The 23,211-nt window shown below is 24.5% G+C and overlaps 1 protein-coding gene across 2 annotated transcripts in view; it reads left to right on the top strand.

The window, feature by feature from the left end:
- Nucleotides 1-4,834: 4,834 nt before the first annotated feature.
- The window catches only part of LOC145834224 (1-phosphatidylinositol 4,5-bisphosphate phosphodiesterase gamma-1-like), a 28,959-nt gene continuing 10,582 nt past the window's right edge, over nt 4,835-23,211 (top strand). Inside the window, exons 1-20 of one of the 2 annotated variants that reach the window (XM_082941602.1) lie at nt 4,835-5,014; nt 8,855-8,909; nt 10,404-10,553; nt 10,640-10,733; nt 11,019-11,060; nt 11,338-11,367; nt 11,759-11,843; nt 12,429-12,550; nt 15,449-15,500; nt 15,794-15,895; nt 16,779-16,897; nt 17,040-17,125; nt 17,314-17,434; nt 20,048-20,133; nt 20,564-20,646; nt 20,834-20,888; nt 21,012-21,079; nt 21,295-21,387; nt 21,586-21,746; nt 22,991-23,203. In XM_082941602.1, coding sequence (XP_082797728.1) covers nt 4,835-5,014; nt 8,855-8,909; nt 10,404-10,553; nt 10,640-10,733; nt 11,019-11,060; nt 11,338-11,367; nt 11,759-11,843; nt 12,429-12,550; nt 15,449-15,500; nt 15,794-15,895; nt 16,779-16,897; nt 17,040-17,125; nt 17,314-17,434; nt 20,048-20,133; nt 20,564-20,646; nt 20,834-20,888; nt 21,012-21,079; nt 21,295-21,387; nt 21,586-21,746; nt 22,991-23,203 — 1,997 coding nt within the window. Of the gene's footprint in view, nt 5,015-8,854; nt 8,910-10,403; nt 10,554-10,639; nt 10,734-11,018; nt 11,061-11,337; nt 11,368-11,758; nt 11,844-12,428; nt 12,551-15,448; nt 15,501-15,793; nt 15,896-16,778; nt 16,898-17,039; nt 17,126-17,313; nt 17,435-20,047; nt 20,134-20,563; nt 20,647-20,833; nt 20,889-21,008; nt 21,080-21,294; nt 21,388-21,585; nt 21,747-22,990; nt 23,204-23,211 lie in introns of both variants that reach the window. The other variant, XM_082941601.1, reaches the window with a different exon arrangement.

Here is a 23,211-nt window from a genome sequence, read left to right as displayed (position 1 = left end):
ATTTTTATTTGGGGCTCTTTACTTCGTCATTAGATAAATTTTAGGTCCAGATTTTTAAATTTAAAGACTTATATACAATTTTTATAATTAAAAATTATTTTCTATAAATGCTTAGTTTCAAATTGCTACAATATACCTATTTTACAAAATAAAATAGTTTAAGTTGGTAGAGTTTATATTTTAATCAAGATTGCTATTTATACTTTTTGTTTAAATAATAGTACTCTATGAAATTAAAATGATTGAATTACTAGCTCAGATTACATCTAAAATCTGAAATTAGTTATAAATGTGCTTGTTTTTTTTAACTTTTAGAACTTGATTTACATTTTACATCTTAAGTATATCTTTTATTATTATTATTATTTCATAATACGTTAGATTTTTTATACTATGTACAGATTTAAAGATTTTATTTTCTATAAGTTTTAAGGTTTAAATATTTACTAGATAATTAAAAAATGTAAATTAAAAACAGACAAAATATACTTTTTTAAACTAGTTTTTAAATGTTCTTTTAGTTTATAGTTTACTTTTTTAACTTTTAGACATAACTTGTTCATCAAATAGTATGTTGTTTTTGTTTTATAAAATAAAATTTAAATATTCAAGTCTTGAGCGAAAATTTCACAGGTAACTTAATTGGTTTGTGCTAAAAACAAGTTAATATTATTGTTTAATTTATTTTATGTCTTCTAACTAACACTGTTTTTAACGTTTTATATGGAATTAAAGTTATTAAAACATGCATACGGGACACGTTCAAAATCCATACACTCCAGTTCGAGAACCGCTAACCGATCGAGGGTAAGGGTTAGGGGTAACAGTGATAATGAGAAAAAAAATTGCAAAAAATATATGAAATAAATTGATAAATAAAGAAAAAAAAAAGGGTGGATTTTGATAGAATATCCATGCGTACAGTCATAAGAAATTAACTTTGTAGAACTTATATTTTCACACAAGTTTTCATTTACCATTTAAAATACAGATTGATATTGTTTATTAGCGAACAAAAAAACACGCTCAAAATAATTAGTCCTAGGACCTAGAATCTGGATTACAAAAAAACCTTTCGGTTATTGAGTCGTACACTACTTGTATACAGATTAAAGTTTGTTCTGGGACTACTGTTTACCAGAAGCTTCGTATGGGGTGGAACGCTAAAGCTGTGCTCAGCTAAAAAAATAAAACTTTTTACAACATTCAAAGTATAATAAAATTGTTATTTACAATTTTTTTTAAGCGTATCACATCATTTTTATTTGTAAAAATCTTATTTTACAAAATATTAACATTAAAGTATAAATTTTAGAATTTTAAAAGAATTTAATTTTGTGGAGCTAATATTCTTAAACAAGTTTTTATTTAAGATTCAAAATAATTTTTCATGTGAGTTCATTGTCAATCTATTGATAAATTTTTTTATTTTACTTTTTTTTTTTTTTTTACAAAGTTTAAGATAATATAAAATATTTTTTAGACCGAAATAGCTAATAATAACATGCTTTGTACAACTCGATAACTAATAAATTATATAATACTCTAGATCCTTCAACCAAATTTAAACAAATTATTATTCGTGCTCAATAAAGTATTTTAGTTAGAAGTTATTTAAAGATAGTTTTAAGATTGATTTCGTTTTTAAAATATCTTAAAAATTTCAATTTAGGTTTTCAAATTTAAATAAGCTAATAGGTAGAAATAATATAGAAAGATGCATCAAAGAAGATACATCAAAAAAGTGATTATTTAATGTTAACTTCAACAATATAAAATATGTGTTATGACTTATTTTTATACATAAGTTAAAATTTAAGTGACTTTCAAAATTTTTAAAAGATTATAATCATTTGTAGTTTTAATATAAAAATATAGGCATAGTGCAGAGTTGACAGAATGCCATAAATAAAATAATTATGAATACTTGGTAAACGTTTGTTTGCTTTTGCTAAAAATGTGTTGATAAATAACTGTTGTTTATATCAGGGGTCAGCAGGTATTTGGTGGTCGTGAATTTCAAAGATAGAAATTTTCGCAGGCAGCAAGTATAGATTTAGTTATAATGCGTGCTTTTTTTTAAAGGTTAAGGAAAATGTAGTTCAGAGTTTCCCTTTAATTAAACTCCCCCTTCTAAGGTGTTTAAAATGTAATGACACTATCCTCCACCTCATACTATACTTTTCATAAATATAACTTTTGCATTTTTTTTTTGAATATTACTGTCAATTGGTGCACAATAATAAGCACTGCGTTGCACTTTTGTTAACAGTCGTGGAAAACACTAACTCAATAAGGACATATTTTAGAATTTCTTATAATTCAACTGGTGCATATCTATTATCAAACGTCCTTAAATACTTTTTACAACTACACCTAGTCTTGATAAAATATCTTTAGTAACAAATCTATAAGTTTATTTTGAATAAATTGTGTTCTAAATAAATAAAAACTTGAATGAACACAAATTAATGCTAATCAATTTCATCAGCACTTCGTACATGTCAGTTTAATACGATTAAGAAATTTGAACTGCACATATTTCATTTAGATAAATTTTAATAAATTAAAATTGCTTTTAAAATAGTTTTTCTAGTTGCAACATAAAAATTGCAAAGAAATGATTAGTTTGTTGAATAGAAATAAATAAAAGTGATTAAAAAAGGTAAATGACTAATACTCTGTCTGGACAGGCAAACTTATGGAAGTATATAAAGTTTTAGAAGTATTTAAAATTCTAAAATTTACTTTTTCTTGTTTATTTGGTGATACTAAAGTATAAAGAAATATAATATACTTAATTATTAGAAGTACACGTTATTACAAGACTGCCGAGATATTTCATTAACAGTAGCAATAAATATATAAGGTTTGAAATAGTTTACAATACCTTATAAGAATTGATCTACTTAAAAAATTTAAAACTTAACAGCTTAATTTAACTTTATTTATATCTAAACTAACTGTTTCTTGTCTAAATTAGAATAACCTATTTGAATCGGGTAGGTGTCAAAAATGCACGAAGAAACATTTTTGCAAAAATACACTTTTCACTGCGTCAATTTTACACGAGGAGTCATTTTTATACAAAGACACATTTGCACGGGTTGAAACTTTTTTGAATTTTTGAATATTTTTAATGCTAGCACTCTTACCCTGAACCCTTGGCTATAACTTTTTTTTCTACTACCATGGTTACCTTTAAACCCTTACCTGTGGTCAGTTTTTAATTTAAAATTTTGTTAACGTTTTAAATTCATTTGTTTTTATTATCTTTTTTCTAATTTTTTTACTATCACTGTTACCCAAAACCCTAACCTGTGGTTGGTAGTTACTTAATTATTTACTTTGTTCTTTTATTATTTTTTTTCTCGTGAAAAATTTTCACTTATGCAGAACTGAACCTTCGTGAAAAAAATGTCTTCGTTGATAAGTGACCCTTCGTGCAAAAAAGTCTTCGTGCATATTTGACCCTTCCCCATTTGGATCTTATTTTATTTGACTTTTGTAAATATTGAGTAGAAGTAACATGAGAAAAACCTTGGGAAACTTTATTCTAGTGTAAACTATAAACTCCAGATCAAGATCATAGAAAACTTAAAAAAACTTCAAATATGCCGTCAATGTACCTCATAACTTTAAATTTTTTAAGTATTTATTGCAAGCCTTGACTATCTAATGTAAGTTTTAAAAATTCTAGCTATCGGAATAACTAGTGTGAGTTTCAAAATTTTCTAAGTTGTACCTAAGAACTTTTGTAACTCTTTATTACGAACCCTAAAACATTTAGCGAAAGTTTAAAAAAATTCTTTATTGAGCCAGATTTACATGCTCGCGGCCGCTTATTTACCCGCTGCAGGTAGCAGTTTGCAGACCCCTAAAGGCCTTAATCTTTACGCTCATCATCCTAATGACAACTATGGCTGAAATAAAGATTTCAGGTTTCCAATCTGCTTTTAATTTCCATTTTCCATTCAATTACTGCACATCCTATCATTTTCTATCAAAATCAATTTCAATTAAATTAAAATATTCTTCCAATCCAGGTTTATAATAATCTTTTTATGTACCAAAATTCTCCAGGCTTTTTCTTTTAAAACCTAATTATTTCCCTTTCGGACAAAACTAATATTGTTTTTTCGTAGTTAGATTATTCTATTTTGTTAACAATTTTTTTAACTTAAAAACCGGCGTGAATTTTGTCATTACAAACATAACTTTTTAAAGAATTTACTTGAGTTTTTAAACAAGTTGTAGACTAGGTGATTTTTTGGATAGAAGCTTTTTAGATTTACTACTGTGGTTTAATTTCTAAGAGATTTTATATAAGTTTTAGTTTAACAATTACTACAGTAAATGAGATAGTTTCTATAAGAGCATAGAGTTATTTGTTCTGGAAATTGAAATTTTTTACAAAAAAGTCTTACTTTTGATGCTTTTTGCAAAAAACCTATATTTTCAAACAAAAATTAGCATCTTGGAGCAATTTCTCAGAGTTAAACAATAGAATTGTGCTCAAATACAAAACATTTATCAACAGTTTTTTAATAAAATTTTTTATATTTTTTTCCCTAAAACACAACTGAAGTATCATTACAGTTTTTTTTTTTGAATATTTATATAAAGTTTAAATAGTTTTAATTTATTAATGGGGCAGGTAATTTTATTGCACATTATGTATCACACTAACTTTTCCCAAGAAAACATTTATTGTTGCAAGGTGTAAACTTTTAGACTGATGTTTTTTTACCATTAAAAAAATAGTATTTTTGAAAATATTTCAATTTTGGTGATAGTTAGTTAGTTTAAATTAAATTTACAATTTTAGATAATAATGGTTTATGCAAAAGTTAAATACTCAAAAATTGGTTATGGCAACAGTATCAAAGGAATTTCAATTCAAAATTTTGAGAGTGAAGTTAATAAGCGTGGAATATTAAAAAGACTTGAAATGGGAAACATGATGATGAAGTTTTCATCAAAAAAAACAAAACCTGAGCAAAGAACTTTTCAGGTAGTTATTTTAATAGTAAATTTTTAATAATTATATTTTTTTGTATTACTTCTTAATTCAATTTTTGTTTTTAAATTTAGCTCAAATCATATTTATTAATTCCACAGGGTTGCCACTTTACCTGGAAACCTGGAAAAATCTTGAATTTGACAATTTAGGCAAAAAAAACCTGGAGTTTTAAACAATTTTTACAGTAGAGTAGTAAAATTTTTAATTTACACAAAAAATCTAATTTTCTATATTAAAAAAAAATTGTCATAATCAAATTGTTTTTTAATTAATATGCATATTTAAAGTAGCTTTACAGTATTTTTTCAACTTTGTTATACTATTAAGCACTGTTTTTACCCTTAAACTAAACTTTAATCTAGAAATTGACCCAAAAACATGTTCTTTCAAAAACCTGGAAGAAATGTTTTAAAAACCAGTGACAACCCTGATTTCATAGCTAAATTAAGTTAGCCAACAGTCTATTTAAAAGTTTATTGAACTTAATTTTTAGACTTATTGAAATATCACAAACTAGTTACTGTAGAGATAATCACTGTATAAGCTAGAGATTTCCTTATGATAAAAAAGTAAGATGTAGACATTTTTATTAAAAAACTTATTCTAATAGTCTAAGTAAAACTTTCTACTCAACTACTATATATTATATAGCTTACTTTATTTAAGTTTTTTAATTTTTTTTTTCTATGCTTACAGTTTAAATATAAATAGTTTAATTATTTTACTTAAAAAGAGTTTTTTCCAAATATCACTAAAATGATCTAAAAAATTCTTTTTTACAAAAAAAAAAAAATAGATAAAAGTGATTATTTTACTTAAAAAGAGTTTTTTCCAAATATCACTAAAATGATCTAAAAAATTCTTTTTTACAAAAAAAAAATTAAAAAAAATAGATAAAAGTGATAAAACCAAGAAAACATAGTAAATTGATAGTAAAACTTCTTTATGTACTGTTGTAAATAAAGAAATTACTTGCAAGTGGCCTTTATTAGCTTGTAACAAAATTAACATTTCATTTTAATATTTCAAAGCTCGTGAATAAATATGGAATTTTTTGTAAAATAAAAGCAATTTTCATTATTCTCAAAACTTAACAAGCTTTTCCAAATTTATTTTAAAAGCGGACAAAGATCATTAAAATGATAATTTTCAAAGAGAAATGTACCGATGGTGTGGGAACTCTTAAAAATAATCTATTTAAAACGGGAATCAAAAGTAATAAATGTTTTATGATTTTAGGGCGTGGGAATATTTTGTAAAAATAATGCATTTTGATAAGCTTTCCCACAACAATATTATTCATTTGAGAGAAGAAATGCGTTTTTAATTCATTTATAAGCGGATTTTGTGACGTGCTTCCAGTATTGAAAAAACAAACATTTTTTGTTGTTAGGAGTTACATTTGTTTTAGTGCTTATAAAGCGGAATTTTACTTGCATTTACTTTCAGTTTTGGCAGAGCATTGGACAGTTATTAGTTTGCTTTAAGTTAAGATGCATTTCAAACATGTTAAATTAAAGATTCTTTCTTGATTAAGTTATAAGATAATTATTATAATTTTATTATCATTTGTGTTTAAGTCTAGTTGTAGTATAGAGTGATGTAATTGTATCTTTGTGTTGTTTAGTTTATGTAAATAAAATATAAGTGTTGTTTTGATTATTGTACTAATCTACTTTACTAATCCCTATTACCAAAATAACAACTTTGTAACGGGATAAGCTGTTAAAATAAACATAAATAACAAATGCAGACATAAAGAAGGACATATAAGTGAAAACTATCAACCAAAAAACTATATTCAACTAAATAACATTACTGAAAATGGTTATAATCCATAATAATTGGTTTATTGCAATACAAAATTCATAACAGTCTAGTTAGTTGGTTCAAAGAGTTTTTAAACGATAGAACTCAAAAAGTAGTAATTAATAACACATTTTCAGAATCTTTACCTATTATTATTTGAGTCCCTCAAGAAGGAGTTATTGGCCCACTATTATTTATTACTTAAATAGATGAAATAGCTTCGGAAGTTGATGTTATCAGCAACATTAACCTCTTTGCAGATGACACAAATTTTTTTAGCCATTCTTTCACAATTTTACAGAATTCCTTAGACAAAATTTTCAGTTGGCTAAAGGATCAAAAATTAAACTTAAACCATAGTAAATGTCAAGTTCTAAATATTCTAAAAATACTACTATCTCTACTTTTGACTTTTAAATAAAGGATATAAACTTTTCTTCAAGAAAAAATTTGAATGATCTTGGAGCTTTTATTTTTAAAATATAAAATGGAACCACCATTTTAATTACCTTTACCAAATTACACTTACTATATCTTTTCATGTTTTAAAGAGCTTTAAGTCTACAGATATAAAAATCCTTGTCAAGTTGTTTAAGATAAACATTCGTTCTAAGTTGGAATGTAACACACCAATCTGGTCTCCATACTTAAAAAAAATTATTAACCATATAGAATCTGTTTAAATAAAATATACCAGATTAATTTTCAACCACTGCAATATTTCTTATATGTCTTACCTTAATAGACTAACAAAACTTAATATTAAATCTTTAGAGTACATAATACATCATTTCAATGATAATGCTTGGCATAATTCTTTTTTTTTCTCGTTCAGTTGAAATGCAGAACAAACGTCCACATGATTTTAGTTTCTTGCATAAAAGTTGAAGAATTTTGATAAAAGTTAAAAAAAAATTGTTTTAAAGAAAATGAACTTTTTGTTTTATTTTTATTCTTCATCTCTTAGATATGTGTTTTTCAGTTTAAGTGGCCTAGGTTTTGATGCCTAGGTAGGTCCATCAACTGATAATAAACTTGCAATAGTAATAATAATAATAGTAGTTAGTTTTTGAGATATAAATACTTTTGTAAAGAGTTTCCTATACAAACGTATGGATGGCAACTTTTTAATTGTCAATTTTCTAGGAAATGTAAGAATTTGCTAAAAATCTATCTACTCCTTAATTTTTCAAGCTTGAACCCTCAAAATTTTAGAAAACATTCCTATTAAAGTTTAAAAGACTTTTAATTTTAAGACTTAAAGAATATTAAAAAAAAAACTTTTAATAAAAAAACTAAAAAATATTTTTTTTTATATTTATTTTTCAAAATTATAAAAATACTACATTCATTCAATTTAAATATTAGTACTAAACTGACTTTGAAAATTTGAAGAAGATTGGTTAAAAAATTAAGGAAAAGATTGATTTTTAATGAAACAGTCTTTTTTCCCGTTTTTGGTTTGCGCCTTCTGTAAGGAACCTCGTGGAGTCACCAAATTAGATCGCTTATATCTTGAAAGTCCCCTTGAACTTTTTTAAGCAATTAAAAATGTCTGATAGCTTAGATTAAACCCTACAAAATAAGATCAATTTGTAAAAAACCAAGTTGAACCCCCCATAATCTTAATATTAAGTAAAAGGTTATATAAAGTAAATGAAACATAAAAATAAATATTTTGTATCTTAAGTCAACGGCCAGGCTCTTAAACTGAAAAATCTTAGAAAATCAAGTACAGTAAGTTAAAAAGTTTTATACACACCAAACTATTAAGTTCATTCTTAAAAAATATTTTAATTAGCTTTATTTAGTTGAATAAATTTTTAAAATCTATTAACAAAATATATTGAAATTAAATTCAGAAAATATTGAAAAATAGACAGCTTGGATTTTTTTAGATAAAATTTTTTGTCTGGTTTGACCATTTTTTGAAACATTAATAAGAATCCTTATTTTATAACTATATTTTTTAAAAGAATGCTATTAATATATAGAAAGTATATAAAAATGTTTGTTTTACAGGTAAAAATGGAAACCAGAGAGTTAATATGGAGTAGACAAATACAAGAAGGTTCAAGTAAGTAAACACATGTATTTACAAATTAATTCCAATAAATGAAATTTTAAATTTTTCTTTTTTTGTATAGAACTTTGATATAAGCTATCTAAAAGTAAATCTTTTTAATTAGTTTAAAGTCGTCTTTTAATATTCCAACTTAATTTATTATAAAAATTATTTGCACAAAAGTTTACCTTAAAGTTTTGTTACAAGGATTATACTTTTTAATGTTTTGTTGTGATCTTTAAAAACCATTTTAGTTATTATTACTACAATGCAAGTTAGTTATTAGTTTTGTTAAATACTTGAATACTCTTCAAAATTCCAAAATTAATATTTTATATAAACAGATATACAACAATAAGATTAAACTATTTATAAGAAATTTTGTAAAATGAATTGTAAATTTATCTTTAATTATGTTTTACTAGTTTTTTCATGCCTAAAAACAGCATTGTCAATCATTCAGGATACTCACTTTACTTTGTAATTTTATGTAAACTAAGCTAATATAAAACATTTTTTTTTACAAAATAAGGTTTGCTTTGATTCTTTAAAAATAATCTCAAGCTAGTTTTTATTTTAATGGTATTTAGTTTATATTTAGATGTTTTACTATTACTTTAAGCTCTGTTTTTAGATTTTTACCAATTTATAACATGAAGGTTTAATTAAAATTTAAATTTATCACTTTTTAGTTTTATATAAATATATAACAAGTCCTGATCATCTCACCTTAATCATCAGACCAAAGCTTTGGACTAAGACTTGGTTTTTGTTCTCAATGAAACTTAAAAGTTGTAATAGAATAAAGCTGTAGTTGTCAATCTAAACTCAGTTATCATGTTTTACTACAAACTCAGTGTTTCTGACAGTGACATTGTTGTCAGAAACAAGTTGTTGTTTTCTATCTTATCACCTGGATTTTCAGGATAAATCAGAATAGTTTCAAGATTTTTATAAAATAAAAGGACAGCTGTTTTTCTAGATTTTGAATAAGATTTAGTTGATTTAATTTGAATACTTTGGTCTTTTATACTCAATTTTGTTGAAGAACTTAATTTTTATTATTTTTGAAACGTTAAAAACTTTTTTAAGAAATTAAAAAATAAAGGATGACTCATGACAGTTTTTGGTCACTCAGTATAGCTTTTTGACTAAAAGAGTGGCAACTCTGCTGGTCACAAATGAGCATGCAAGCTGTCTTGCTAGTGAACAATGCATTTTACGTTACATAGCAACTGTAAAACTGATCGAAAAGATAAGTTCAAAGTTTTTTTTTACAAATTTTAAGTTTTCCTCACACCACATGAAATTCTAGACTTTGTCTCTGATTACTTTTGCCATGTTTGTGTTGGATATTCGATTTAATTCCTAATTTTAGGCTAATTTTGTTTTTGGTGATCTAGATGATTGTTAAAACCTTAAAAAATACATTGGAAAAATCTGAAAAACACTTATGTGAACTGATTATATAACAGTTTCAGAAACAAAACCTTTTAACATTTTTAGTTGACATTTGTGAAATAAAAGAAATTCGAGAAGGAAAAGTTTCAAAAGACTTTGACAAAATGCATGACGAAACAAGGAAAGTTGACTCAACTTTGTGCTTTTCAATTTTGTATGGGAACGAGTTTAATCTAAAGGTCATCTCAATAGCTGGTAACCTATTAATGTTTTAAATTGAAATAGCAAATTTTTATGATTTTATTAAGAGCTATTAAAATATTTAAGAATATTAATTACAGCACAAAAACCAAATGAAAGAGATGTGTGGGTAAAAGGTCTTTCTTATTTGGTGGTTGAATCACTACAATCATCATATTTAGTTCAGGAACACAGGTCATTCAATTTAATTATTTTTTGAGAAATTTCATAAAAAATATGATAATTATTAACTTAAAAGTAGTTAATAAATAAAATTCATGTTATAAAAAATTATTAGAACGAATTACAATCAATCAAATTTATCTTAAATTGAAGTCATTATTTTACTCATAATTTGGTATATACTTGAAACTTTTAAACTAAAATTTGGTTTTTCTTGTTCATTTTAAAATATATTTTAAATAGTATACCAGTTTAGATATAACCAACTTTTTTATAAGTTTCTTTTATTCTTATCAGATGGCTTTTAAAAGAATTTAGCCAAATTGCTCGAAAAAACACGTTAGTTATTTTAAATTTTTTATTTCAAATTTTCATGCGGCTTTTTTAATATTCATGTTTTATTTTATACTTATTTTTTGTAAAGAATGTTTTTTCACATTTTTATGTAAGTTTCAAGTTATTAATAGCAACCAAATTCATATTTATTTTATTTGTAAGATTAACTAGAATGAACCTTTAAGTTAATATTATTTGTTTTTAAAAACTCATAAGCTAGTTTGATTTATTTTATCATTGCATGAATCAAATGAAAATTTTGTGTATGACTTTAAAATAGGAAGAAAAATGAGGAAATCGAAGATTTTAGGTTGGTAAATTTTTAGTTTTCTAACTGAAATTTAGTTTTCATGACCAGTAACAAATTTTATGATTCTATTATTTAACTTATTAAAAAGCTTTTACTAAATGAAAATCAGAATTATTTGTTTCGGTTAAATTTTTTTTATACAAACAATTGTTTAGCAAACATCTTTTTAAGTACTTAAAAAGTTCAAATTTTCATTTATTAGTTTAAAAAGCTTAACTAACAGTTTGAATATTTATATATCTAGTAGTTTTTAAATGGTTTTAGAAAATACAACCTTACTAATTTTTTATAAACTTAAAAAGACTTATGTGTTATAGATTAAATTACAGTTTTGTTACCTACTCTAATAAATGTGGCTTAGTAATAATACTGATATATATTTTTTTAAAAGGATAAGTTTAAGTCAAATAAAAAAATGGCTACCAAACGCAAACTTAAAAATCAATCCTACTACTGAGTTGATGAAAATATTTAGTGTTAGTTTATTTTACTTTTGTTTTTAGTAAAATAAAGTTGTCAAAGGATAGAAAATATGTTTTAAAAGTATGTTAACTATTTACAATAGCACTTTTTAATGTTCGTATATTATGTTTTATTTTTCTTACTTACTATGATTTTTCTGCTCTATATGTAATAATAAACATTATTGATGGTTTTATGTGATGCAGCTGAGTGTGAATAATCATAATTAAATAACTTATTGTTTTACTGCACCTAAATTTTATTTGTATGTGTAATGAACCTGATATAAGATTTTTATAATCCTGTAAGGAAACTTTATTGAAAGTTTAAATTTATTAGGTCAAAAACCTGAATTTTTGATAGGTTTTTAAAGTATAAAAAAAATAAATGACAAAAAGTTTGACACTTAAAGTTTGTTTGGATGTTTTTCACATAACTTCTTATATTTTAAAACTTAATATTGTAAATAAGATTATTTTTTTAAAGATCTTTTATATTTACGAGTTTAAATCTTTTTAACTTATATATTTATATTTTTTAACACCTTCAAAGTTATAGACTATTTTATGAAATATTTTTTTTTTTTGTTTTTAATATAGGAGCTTGATTCACCAAAAAAAGGTGACATACCATTCGATCAGTTTGAAAGTTTGTACCAAAATATTTTGTTTGCTTCACAAAAGTCGTTGTATTCCCTTGTTCAAAGCTACTCACATGATAAGTAAGTTTTTACAAATTATGATTATAAAGTTGATATTTAATTGCGTTTTTAAGTTTTGATTTTATATATAAAAATAGTTTAGAAAAATAAAGGTAAGTAAAATATTTTTTAACAAATTGGTTATTTATAGCTCAATAACTTCTTTAAGTAAACTATAAATTTTAAGTTAGAATGTTTTAAATGTCAATTAAGAAGGATTGCGAATCATTAAATAGAATAAGACTAAAAGTAAATAAAAGTCTTTAAATGTTTTTGGAGTCTTAATAAATTGTAATTTTTAAGCTTTTTATAAAAAAATGTATTTATCTGATGTGAGAAGTTATACTAAGTCAGGATTGCCACAAGGTCAGGAAAAGTCAGTAAAAATTTCAAAAAATGACAAAAGTCAGTGAGTTTGACAAAGTTTAAAAAAAGTCAGATTTTGTCAGTTTAAATTTACAAAGTTCCTTAAATTCCAAAGCCTTCAGATGGTAAAAATTTAATTAAAAATTCCTTTAAGTCAGACTAAAATTGCAAAATTTTCCTAGAAATTTACAAAATTATTTAATTTCCTATGCCTTCATCTGGTATAAATTAATAAAATATCTTTTATAAAACTGCAAAACTTTTCTATTAGCATATTGAACAATTACCCTACTAGAACATGCAGTTTTTATAAGTTTTTTAGTATTGATGATCTGTTGCAAGGACACTTCCATAGTGAAACTGTGGTTTATGCACAAAAGTTTATCTAGCATAATTTTGGAATCAAGTTGTTTTTTGTTTAAATAAATAAATGAGTACTTTATAATTAATTAATTAATTTAGTATTTTATGTAACAAGTTGATGTGTATACTTAACCTCTATATAGTTTTTTCAAAGTTGTTTAAATTTTTGAAATAAGTTATAAGAGAGAGAGGGGACCAGATGAAGGAAACCATATCTTTATTAGATAAATAGGTTGAAGTGCTAATAAACAAACAGAGAAAATAAATTTTAGTACATATAATAAAAAACAACAGTGTTTGATTAAGTTCTATATTGTTTTAAGGTTTTGATTGTAAAAGTTCGTTGCTGTTTTAAGATTTTAGTTGTGTAAGTTCGTTATAAGTTTAAGATTTTTGTTGTAAAAGTTCCTTATATGACGTTTTGTTTAAAAACAATTGTGTCTTTTTTCAGACAAGCTGTGTTTGTAAGGTAATAAGACAAGTATTTTGTTGATAGAGCTGTTTACTGCAAATACATCAATCACACATATATGGTTCAAGTCAGGTGTAATAGAAATTTGGTGATTGAATTCAGCAAAAAACTGTTGTTTTAACCTGTATTAAAATTAGATTGAAAGCTTTATATAGTTTCAAGTATTAGATTGTGTATTTTAGAATAAGTTTAAATTAAGAGTTTGATTTAGAAAAGTCAGGAAAATTTTAGTAAAAAGTCAGGAAAAGTCATGAAATTTTTCTCAGCTTGATCTGTGGCAACCATGTAAAAGTTAATAAAACTACAGTTTTAAAAGTTCAAGGATTTTTTTTATAAAATTTTGATGTTTTCAGAAAAAAAAGAAAAAAAATTCATAACTTTAGTTTTCTGATGCTCATGCGTCAATTTTTATTTATAATTTTAATAACTTTGATTTAGAACTAAATGGATTTAGTACTTAATTACAATTTGTTTGTATTTATGACAATTGATCACAAAAAAGGTCTAACGTATGCTAAAGTTCTTATTTTTAAGAACGCCATTATTGAATTACCGCTTTTATAAGATCATTTCAAATACAAAATTCACATTTTTAATAATAATTGTAGAGTAATATTTTACTTTCATCCGATTGTAGTTTTAAAGTATTCGTTGCACAATATACAAGTTTACGTTTGAAATTTTATATTGTTTAAATTATATCAAGTTTTAGTTCACTATCTTTTTAAAACGCCTTGTGGTAAAACATTTACATATAAGTACAGCATGCGAGATTCTTTTCCTAACTATGTTTTGTTTTTGATAAAACAACATAAGTTTTAATCAAAATTTTCTTTCAATTTAGTCGAAGAAATCTCAACATTCTTATTTTAAGTTACTGACAGTTATTTGAAAAGATTTATGATGAGTTTTTCAATTGATCATATAATTTTGATTGTCTTAAAAAGCCTATAATGGTAAATGTTACAGATTTTGTAATTATATTTGCTTTGAAATTGTATAAAAAATAGAAATGTGTAATTAACTAAACATAATAGGCAGCACACAAAAGCAAATTATTGCATACTTACATACATTTACTGTAAATTACTTAAGTTTACCTTTTCTTCATTAGTTACTTATAGCTAAAAAGTACGTCGCGAGTCTTTTTTTTTTTTGGCAAGACACAGTTTTCCGAACGCTGGGCTAAGCTTGTAGGTTTATTGATATATTTTATTGAATTATGAACAGTATCGTTAAACAGTTACAGTGACAGCATTTAAAATCATATTCCTAACCTACCTTAAAACCAAAATTTAAAACTTTAGATTAAACGTTTTTTTCTAATTAGTTCACAAGTATAACTTTTAAGATACTAAAAAATAAAATAAATAGAAGTTAATTTTTTCAATTAACAATACTAATAAGTTTATCAGTTTAAAAGAACAAAAAATATCCAAACCAAAAAGTTTTTTTTATTAATTAACCATATCATTACAAATTTGTATTTTATTTGTTATATTTATCCAAACCAAACTATACCTTAAGGTGAAAGTAATTTATTTTTATAATAAAAGTTAATTTCATAGATAAATATAAGAAAAAGTAAGATGCTTTAACTTTTACAAAAAAGTAAAAATATGTTGAAAAAATGATATAATTATTTTTAATGATAATATTTAAGTTATTTTTTAAGTTGATATGATTGCTTTTTAAAGTTAATCCTAACTACTTTACAGTAGTACGTTTACACCATACGATGTGCAGAAGTTTCTATTAATTGAGCAAAAGGTATGTTTCTTGATAATTTAAACTTGTTTAGCACTATTGTTTAAACATAGCTTAAAGTTTGTAGTATAGTTTATTAGTACATACCTAAGAACTATTGTTTGTTTAGTAAGTTGAAAAAATAGTTTTATTATAATAAAATTAAATTAAATAAGTTAAGCCTGTTTTTGATTTTCTTTGATTTTTCTATATGTTTTTATCTTAAACTTAACAAACTATTTTTGAGATGTTTTCTTGCATTTATGTTAATTTTTTAACTTTTAAAAAATAAATAAATAAAAGAGTTTTCAACACAGGAAGAGTGGTCTAATGATCTTGAAGAAGTCAAGAAAAGAATGTTCGATTACATAGGCGACGAAAGTCGTAAAATTGAACATATTTATTTTAACGCTCATCAAGTTAGTTTCTGTTGTGTATACTTTCAAGATTGCTAATGAAATAAACTAAATTATTTTAAATTTCAATGTTGTAACTGCTAGGTTTTAAAGATTTTGCATTTATTCGTGTTTTTTCTTTAAAATAAACAAATTATATAAGTAGAATAATAATGAATTTCTCCGGAAATAAAACAACTACTAACTAACTCTGTAAATTCTTCTGAATCTATATTTTTATTTTGAGTGTTTGATTTAACTGAATGCTGATTGCGTAAAATTTAGATCTAAACATAGTTTGACATGAATATAAAGTTTATAATGTGGTTACTCAATAATTAACTAAAAGTAACGTTTTTAACTATCATTAGCAAAGCTGAGATATTTTTCGAACTTTTAAAAATATCTAATTTTTATTGATGGTCACGCAGTGTGCAGTGCAATGTAGTGCTAGTTTAGTAATTAAGTTATGAAGTTATAACATGAAATTGTATAGAAAAACAAATTTACCTAAATTATCTTATTAATTAATTAAATCAATAAAAAGCAAATTTATTTAGAATAAATCTATCTTTAACATTCTACTTAAATAAGGTTTTTATATTACGATGCCAGTTTTTAACCAAATAACTAAAGTTCTCTGTTTTCTGCGATACAGAAAAATACACACATTAATGTTATGTAGAAAAAAAAAATAGTAGCCGTTTGTTACCACATTATTTCTTAATAAGATTTTAAGTTTTATAAAGATTACACTGAGAAGATTAAACAATTTAACTGTCTAGTTTTGATTGCATGAATATATCTTAAAATGTTATTTTAAACTTTAGTATGCGGTAAAAACCAAATAGTAAGTGTAACTTAACTATTTAACTAAAGTAAGTTTATTAATAAAAAAATGTTTAAGATGCTTGGTTATCTGTTTTCGCAAGAAAATTCAATTTGGAATGAAAAAGTACATGTTCATCGAAAAGAAGATTATAACCATCCGCTATCTCATTACTGGATATCTTCATCTCATAACACGTTTGTTTACTAAACAAAACCTAGATTGCTTTTAGTAGTTGTGGATTTATCAAAAATATTGTTTAAAAAGTTAAAGTATTTACCTAACTATAAATCTACTTATAAAAATGCTTTGTATATAAGCTGCCTATACTTTTTTTAGATACCTTACAGGTGACCAAATAATGTCAGAGTCATCGTGTGAAGCATATGCAAGAGCGTTGAGAATGGGATGTCGGTGTGTTGAACGTTAGCTTTAAACCGTTCATATCTTGAATAACTAGTGCAGTGTTCAGCATTTTATTTAAATTTTATTTAGTTTTAAAAACTAGTTTGTAAACTTATGAATATGACAACTAAAATGTGGTTTTATATACATTTTTCAGTAACAGTCATAATTTTTCCCTATTAAAGTATTCTTCAATTTTTATTTGTAGTTGATACATGGGATGGTCCGGAAGGGATGCCAGTAATCACACACGGCCTTACCATGACAACAAAAATTAGATTTATCGATGTCTTAAAAACGATAAGAGATCATGCATTTGTGACCTCAGAGTTAGTTTTCTAGTTAAGTCTTAAATGTATAAAAATTGCTAATTATTAGATACAGTGCTTTCTCATTTATCCGTTTCCTCGCTTATCCGGGCAGGTTTTGGTCGGAGGTAAATTTATTTAATTCAGCTGAAATCTATATTTTGGTCTACTTTTGACTTTTAAGATTACAATAAAAATTCCCAACTTATAAGTAAGGAGAATATTATACATATATTTTTAAAGTTTTTTTTTATATTATATTCACTTATAGTTTTTGAAACTTATCAGTTTCATAAACTATTGAATATATTATATTCAATAGTTTTTATTTGAAAAGATAATATTAATAACTAAAGATCTCGCTTAAATTGTTTAAACGAGTTAAACATTGTTTTGGTAGTAAAATTTATAGTTATTTGTTTTAACTAAAAAATTTTGCTCAATTTACTTGAAAGTAAAGAGCTTATTTGAATAATAGTTTTAGTGCAAGTTTAATACTTCATTCAATACCAGGTTTTGGTGGCAAATAAACTTTACGACTTTGTCAAGTATAATAAAATAGTTAACTTCTTTCCTTTTTCAGAAAAATTTCCGACGTTACTTAAACTGTTTATAACATAATTTATTTTTGTTAAATTAGTTGTAAACTTAATGAAAATATTGTTTCTTTTATTTTTTGTCTGTTTTAATAGTTGGTTTCGTTAAAAGTCCTGACTTACTGAAAATTTAATGCTTGTTTTATTGTGTTCAACGCATAGTACAAAAGAGGTAGTTTATTAGAAAAAAATACAATGTTTGTAGTTATCCGGCCAAAATTACAATAAAAGCTTGCCCAACATGGACGGATAAGTATGGAAGCACTGTACTAATTTTTTGATTTAGTGAGTCATCAGGTCCTCTATCACTATAATTTCATCATAAAGCTAAGAAAAGTAAATAAGTTTATTACAGTTTAGTTTACATTTGATTCCTTATTTTATTGACGTATTTTGGTTACATGACAATTAAATTAGAAAAAAATTAAAAGGCAACAACTTAAAAAGTTATATATATATTTCAAAAACAATGAAAAAACGCGTGTGTTGGTCAAACTAATAAGAAAATTAAAAATATAAAAAGTTAAATTGTTTCTTTTACTTACTAAAAAAAATTAACTTATTTTTTCAATATCTTAAAAATTTTTTTGAAATTTTGCAACAAAAGATCGTTTGTAGGTATTAATTAGACCTACATACACATTTTAATTTATTTTTCAAATATACTTTACTATATGAGTTGTGGCCCTTAATTTTTTTTTAACAATTTGAATTTCCGAATTTGAAAGTTATGCACACTTTATTATTAATGTATTTGTAATCTCTTTTAGTAATTTTAAGCGTAAGTAGTTTTGTTTGTATCAAACTACTAAATGTTCTTTTTTATAGTTTACAAAACTCGGACTAATTACTTATAAAGCAATAAAAGGTAATTTTTTCGTTATCAGTGACAGGCTTTAGAACGGTATTTTCCAAAGTTAGAAATATCGCCCTGTCTTTGGCTATCAGGGGGTGTTTACTTAATAAATAGGGAGGAGAAAATGGTATAAATTGGAGATAACTTAGGGCAATTAAAAAAAAATATTCTGCTAAGGGGCGTTTATAAAAATGAGCTTGGTAAATCCTGATTTAGAAACACCTTTATAAAGCACCAAATAAGTTTTATTTATTATATTTATATAGTTTTTAATCAAAAAAGCCGCAGAGTATATACTATGTTGTTGTATAAAAAATTCTAGTTTTATAACTTGATAATTTCATCCAAATTGAGTGTCTAACCCCATATAAATATACCTTGAAGCTTAACTTAAATTATATTCAATCAACTTTTCCATCCAGGCGTACCCAATATAAATTTTATTTAGATTAAAATAAGATTGTGAATCAATTTAACAATATTTTTTATTATTTAAGGGCAAAAGGTAGTCCAATTTTTTTTTTTAAATTGAAAATATCCCTTATTTAAAAGCTTAGAGTATATATTTTAGATATGTTTTTTCGATCAAAATGACTTAATAAACTTTTTAGATGTAATCAATTATGTTTATATAGTTTAAAACGTAAGATTCTGATTCAAGTATATTTTAGAAAAAAATGCATGTCTGATTTTCTTAAAAATTTGAAAGTTTTACAACTCCTGCATTTTAAAAATAATTTGCTTAATATTCCACAAATTTCTTTTGGAACATTACAAACAGTTTGTAAAAAAGAAATTAAAAAAGAAAAAAATTTGTTACCAAAATTGAAACAATCTTTTTATTTATTTATAATTTAAAATACCTGAACCTATTAAAAAAAAATCTGGTGTACGTCTTGATTTTTAGCAACATAGAACTGCGTAATTGAAACTAAAAAAAGTTATAAAGTTTTACATACCTGTTAGTTTAAAAGGTCTGATACAAAAAAATTAAAGAATAAGTTTTACGGCTGACTGAAGATTGTATATGTTAAACGACTTATATTTTATTTTAATATTAGTTGTGATTTGAGCTAATGTAGTAGAAGTGTAAACTGTATAAACTAGTATCTCGTGTTATTAATTTGACGTTAAAAAACTAATAAATATACTTAATTTATTAAACTTAAAAATTAATACCAGCTTTCCAGTTATATTGTCAATTGAAAATCATTGTCACCTTCCGCAACAAAGACAGATGGCCACTGCTTTTAAAGATATTTTTGGTGGTTAGTTTTATAATTTTTAGGACTGTTCTGTCATGATCTAGTTAAATAATAAATTTATTATTAACTTTTTGCCTTTTAACTGTTTTTTATTACTTAACTTAATTTAGATCTACTCGTGTTTATAGTAGTATTTTTTAACGCTATTAGTTTTAGAAATTGTATATTTTCTAATTATTTTATATCATTCATTAGCCAAAACACTCTCTAAAGTTGAAACTGAAATTTTTTTGTAGTTAGGAATTTTCCTTAAAATGAAAGTTTTAAACGTAAATAAAACTAAATAAAATAATCAGAAAAATATTTACAAAAACCATTTGTAACCTTTAAGTTTAATACTGCATTGAATAATTAAATTTTACTGATTAAAATAGCTGTTTGTAAGATAAAATTAAATCAAGTGAGATTCGGTAATGAAAAACAAAGTAAACAGATATGCTTTTAACCGAAGCAATTGTTACTGATACCAACGTTCTTCCAAGTCCAAATCAGCTTAAAAACAAAATCATACTAAAAGTTTGTTTGTAATATAATAGTATACTTAAAAATTAACTTAACTATTTTTTAGTGTAAGTTTGCACTAAAACTAATGAATTAGTTATTGTTAGTAGTTTTTTTAAATTTGTTGTTTTGTCTTCAACGTATTGTTTTTATTCGTTTACCTACTAATAGAATTTTTTTTATATTATCTTTTAATTCTTAGCATAAGAAGTTAGACGAAGCAAATCGACAAACTGAAGAGTTAACAGAAAGCAGAGGTTTGTGATGTTCAAAATGTTTTTTTTTGCTATCCAGACTAACATCCTTAGGCAGAACTGTGTTAATTTTTTGTATTTTCACAACACATCGTATCACAATTATAATAATTCTGTATTTAGTAGATTTTGGAAGTGACCACCAAAAAGCTATCAAGAGTGGAATGATGTACTTAGAAGACAAAACCTTCAAAGTAAGTTTTGTATAAAAACTATTATAAAAAAAAAAATTTTTAACAGGTCTTTTTCCTTTCTGACATATTACTTTCACTCTAATCATACTAAATTACTAATTATTTGAACATGGTGATTATCGAAATTGTAAGTAGGTATAAGATTGTGAACTTAATAACTTGTTTGGTGTGTGACAAAAAAAGAGGTTCTCATTGTTTGAATTTAATTTGGACAGGAATGGAACAGTCATTACTTTGCCTTAACTGATGACTACAAACTTGTGTTCACTGAAGAAAAGCCAACAGATAAGGAAACCTTAGAAACTTTGGTATATATGTTTTTTTTTTGACCAAATAACTTTTTTGAGAAAAAAAAAACTTTGTTCATTTATGTATTAGAAATGTCCTAACTAAGTAAATCTAATTAAACATTACAGTTAAAAGAAATGAGAAAAAAAAAACAAATTATTATTTTCTGAAGCTTACTTTATAAAATAAAATATATTATTCAAGTAATTATGTTGTAGGATATTGATATAAAAGATCAACATTTTCGTGAAAATTGGTTTCATGGATCATTGAGTAGGCAGGAAGCGGAATCAGAACTTAAAAACTTTTCTTCGGTTGATGGTGCCTTTTTAGTAAGGGATAGTAATACGTTTATTGGAAATTACACGCTTAGTTTCATGTTAGTCTCAGTGTATGTATAATTTTGTCAATATTTGTTTTAAATAAAATTTTTAGTGTGCTTCTTAGTTAAGAAGAGTTACTTTGTTGTCGAGGTTATTGCTTGATTATTATTTACTAAAATTCTAATTGTCATTCATTTACAATTCATTTGAACACACCAACTATAATTTGAAAATAAAGTGGAAACTATCCTTACTTATGTGCTCAAATTTTTTTTTATAAATGCCTAACAATTTTGCCTAACAATGTGGCTCGCGTAGATTTAAAATCCTATCTTTTTAGAAAAGTCTAATTAGATTTAGTTGTATTTGTATCTTTATACATACATTTTTATTTATAGCAGTAAGAAATGTAAGTCATGAGTTTTGGAATTATTGCAATAATTCGTTTAACTTTACGTGTTGAACTCTGGGAATATATTAGAGTATATAAAAGTTACGGTTTATATAAAATAGTGTTTGAATTTGGTTTTACAATGCTTCATACTTTAAGAATAAAGCAGAGTAAACTATGTTGAAAATGTAAGCAAAAAAAAATATGTAGAAACACTTCTAAAGATAGTTTGATTATGAAGTATTTAATTTGAAAGGTAATTTTTAGTTTGTAACTTGCACTTATTATGATTTTAAATTGATCATTCACCATTTATACTTTTCTTACTTGCTCGCTTTGAAGTTATACGTTTCTAACTTAGTTTATCTTTTATTTTCTACTCTCTACGCTTCTAGATTTAGAATTAAATTCATTTTTAGTTTGTTAAGGTTTTTGTTTTATTCAAAACTGAGTTTAAATATATAATTAAGTTTAGATGACAAAAATGTTTGAATTTAATTTACGGTAAATTGAATTGAAATAGATACTAACTTAAAGTTGAAAACAAAATAGACAGAGACTTATTTTATATAGTTTAGAGTAAAGTTAAAGCTAACTTGCAATTAAATTAATATTAAACAAAATTATAGAAAAAATATATTAAAATAAAACTTAAGTTTAAAACATAATTGAACTTTAAAAAGTATATATGTTAGTTTCAATATAAAAGAAAAGTTGCATAAAGTGTGAAAGTTAAACGTGCTTAGGTTGAATTTTTTTTTAATTAAAAAGTAATAAGTAAGAAATAAGTTGAAGCTTAAAAGTTGTAATTAATGGTAAGCTAGTTATTACGCTGTATTGAGTTAGACAGAAACTCAGTATAGCGTAATAAGAGTCAAGTGTTTTTTAATACTAAAACTTTTATTACAGGTTAAAGGGAAAAGTAAACCACTGTCGTGTAAGGCAGCCACAAAGTTCTACTGGTGATAAGACAAAATATTTTTTGCAAAGTGAGACTACTTTTCCTAACCTCCACAGTCTTATAACTCATTACATGACCAATCCTCTCAGACACCCCAACCTCGGAGTCGACCTTCTTCTCACAGAAAGTGTTCCACAGCGCAATGCTCACAAAAACAAGGAGTAAGCAA

The sequence above is a fragment of the Thalia democratica genome, chromosome 4 (assembly GCF_965202585.1).
Source record: "Thalia democratica chromosome 4, ktThaDemo2.hap1.1, whole genome shotgun sequence".
NCBI classification, from domain to species: Eukaryota; Metazoa; Chordata; class Thaliacea; order Salpida; family Salpidae; genus Thalia; species Thalia democratica.
This window is presented reverse-complemented; position numbering and strand designations above follow the sequence as displayed.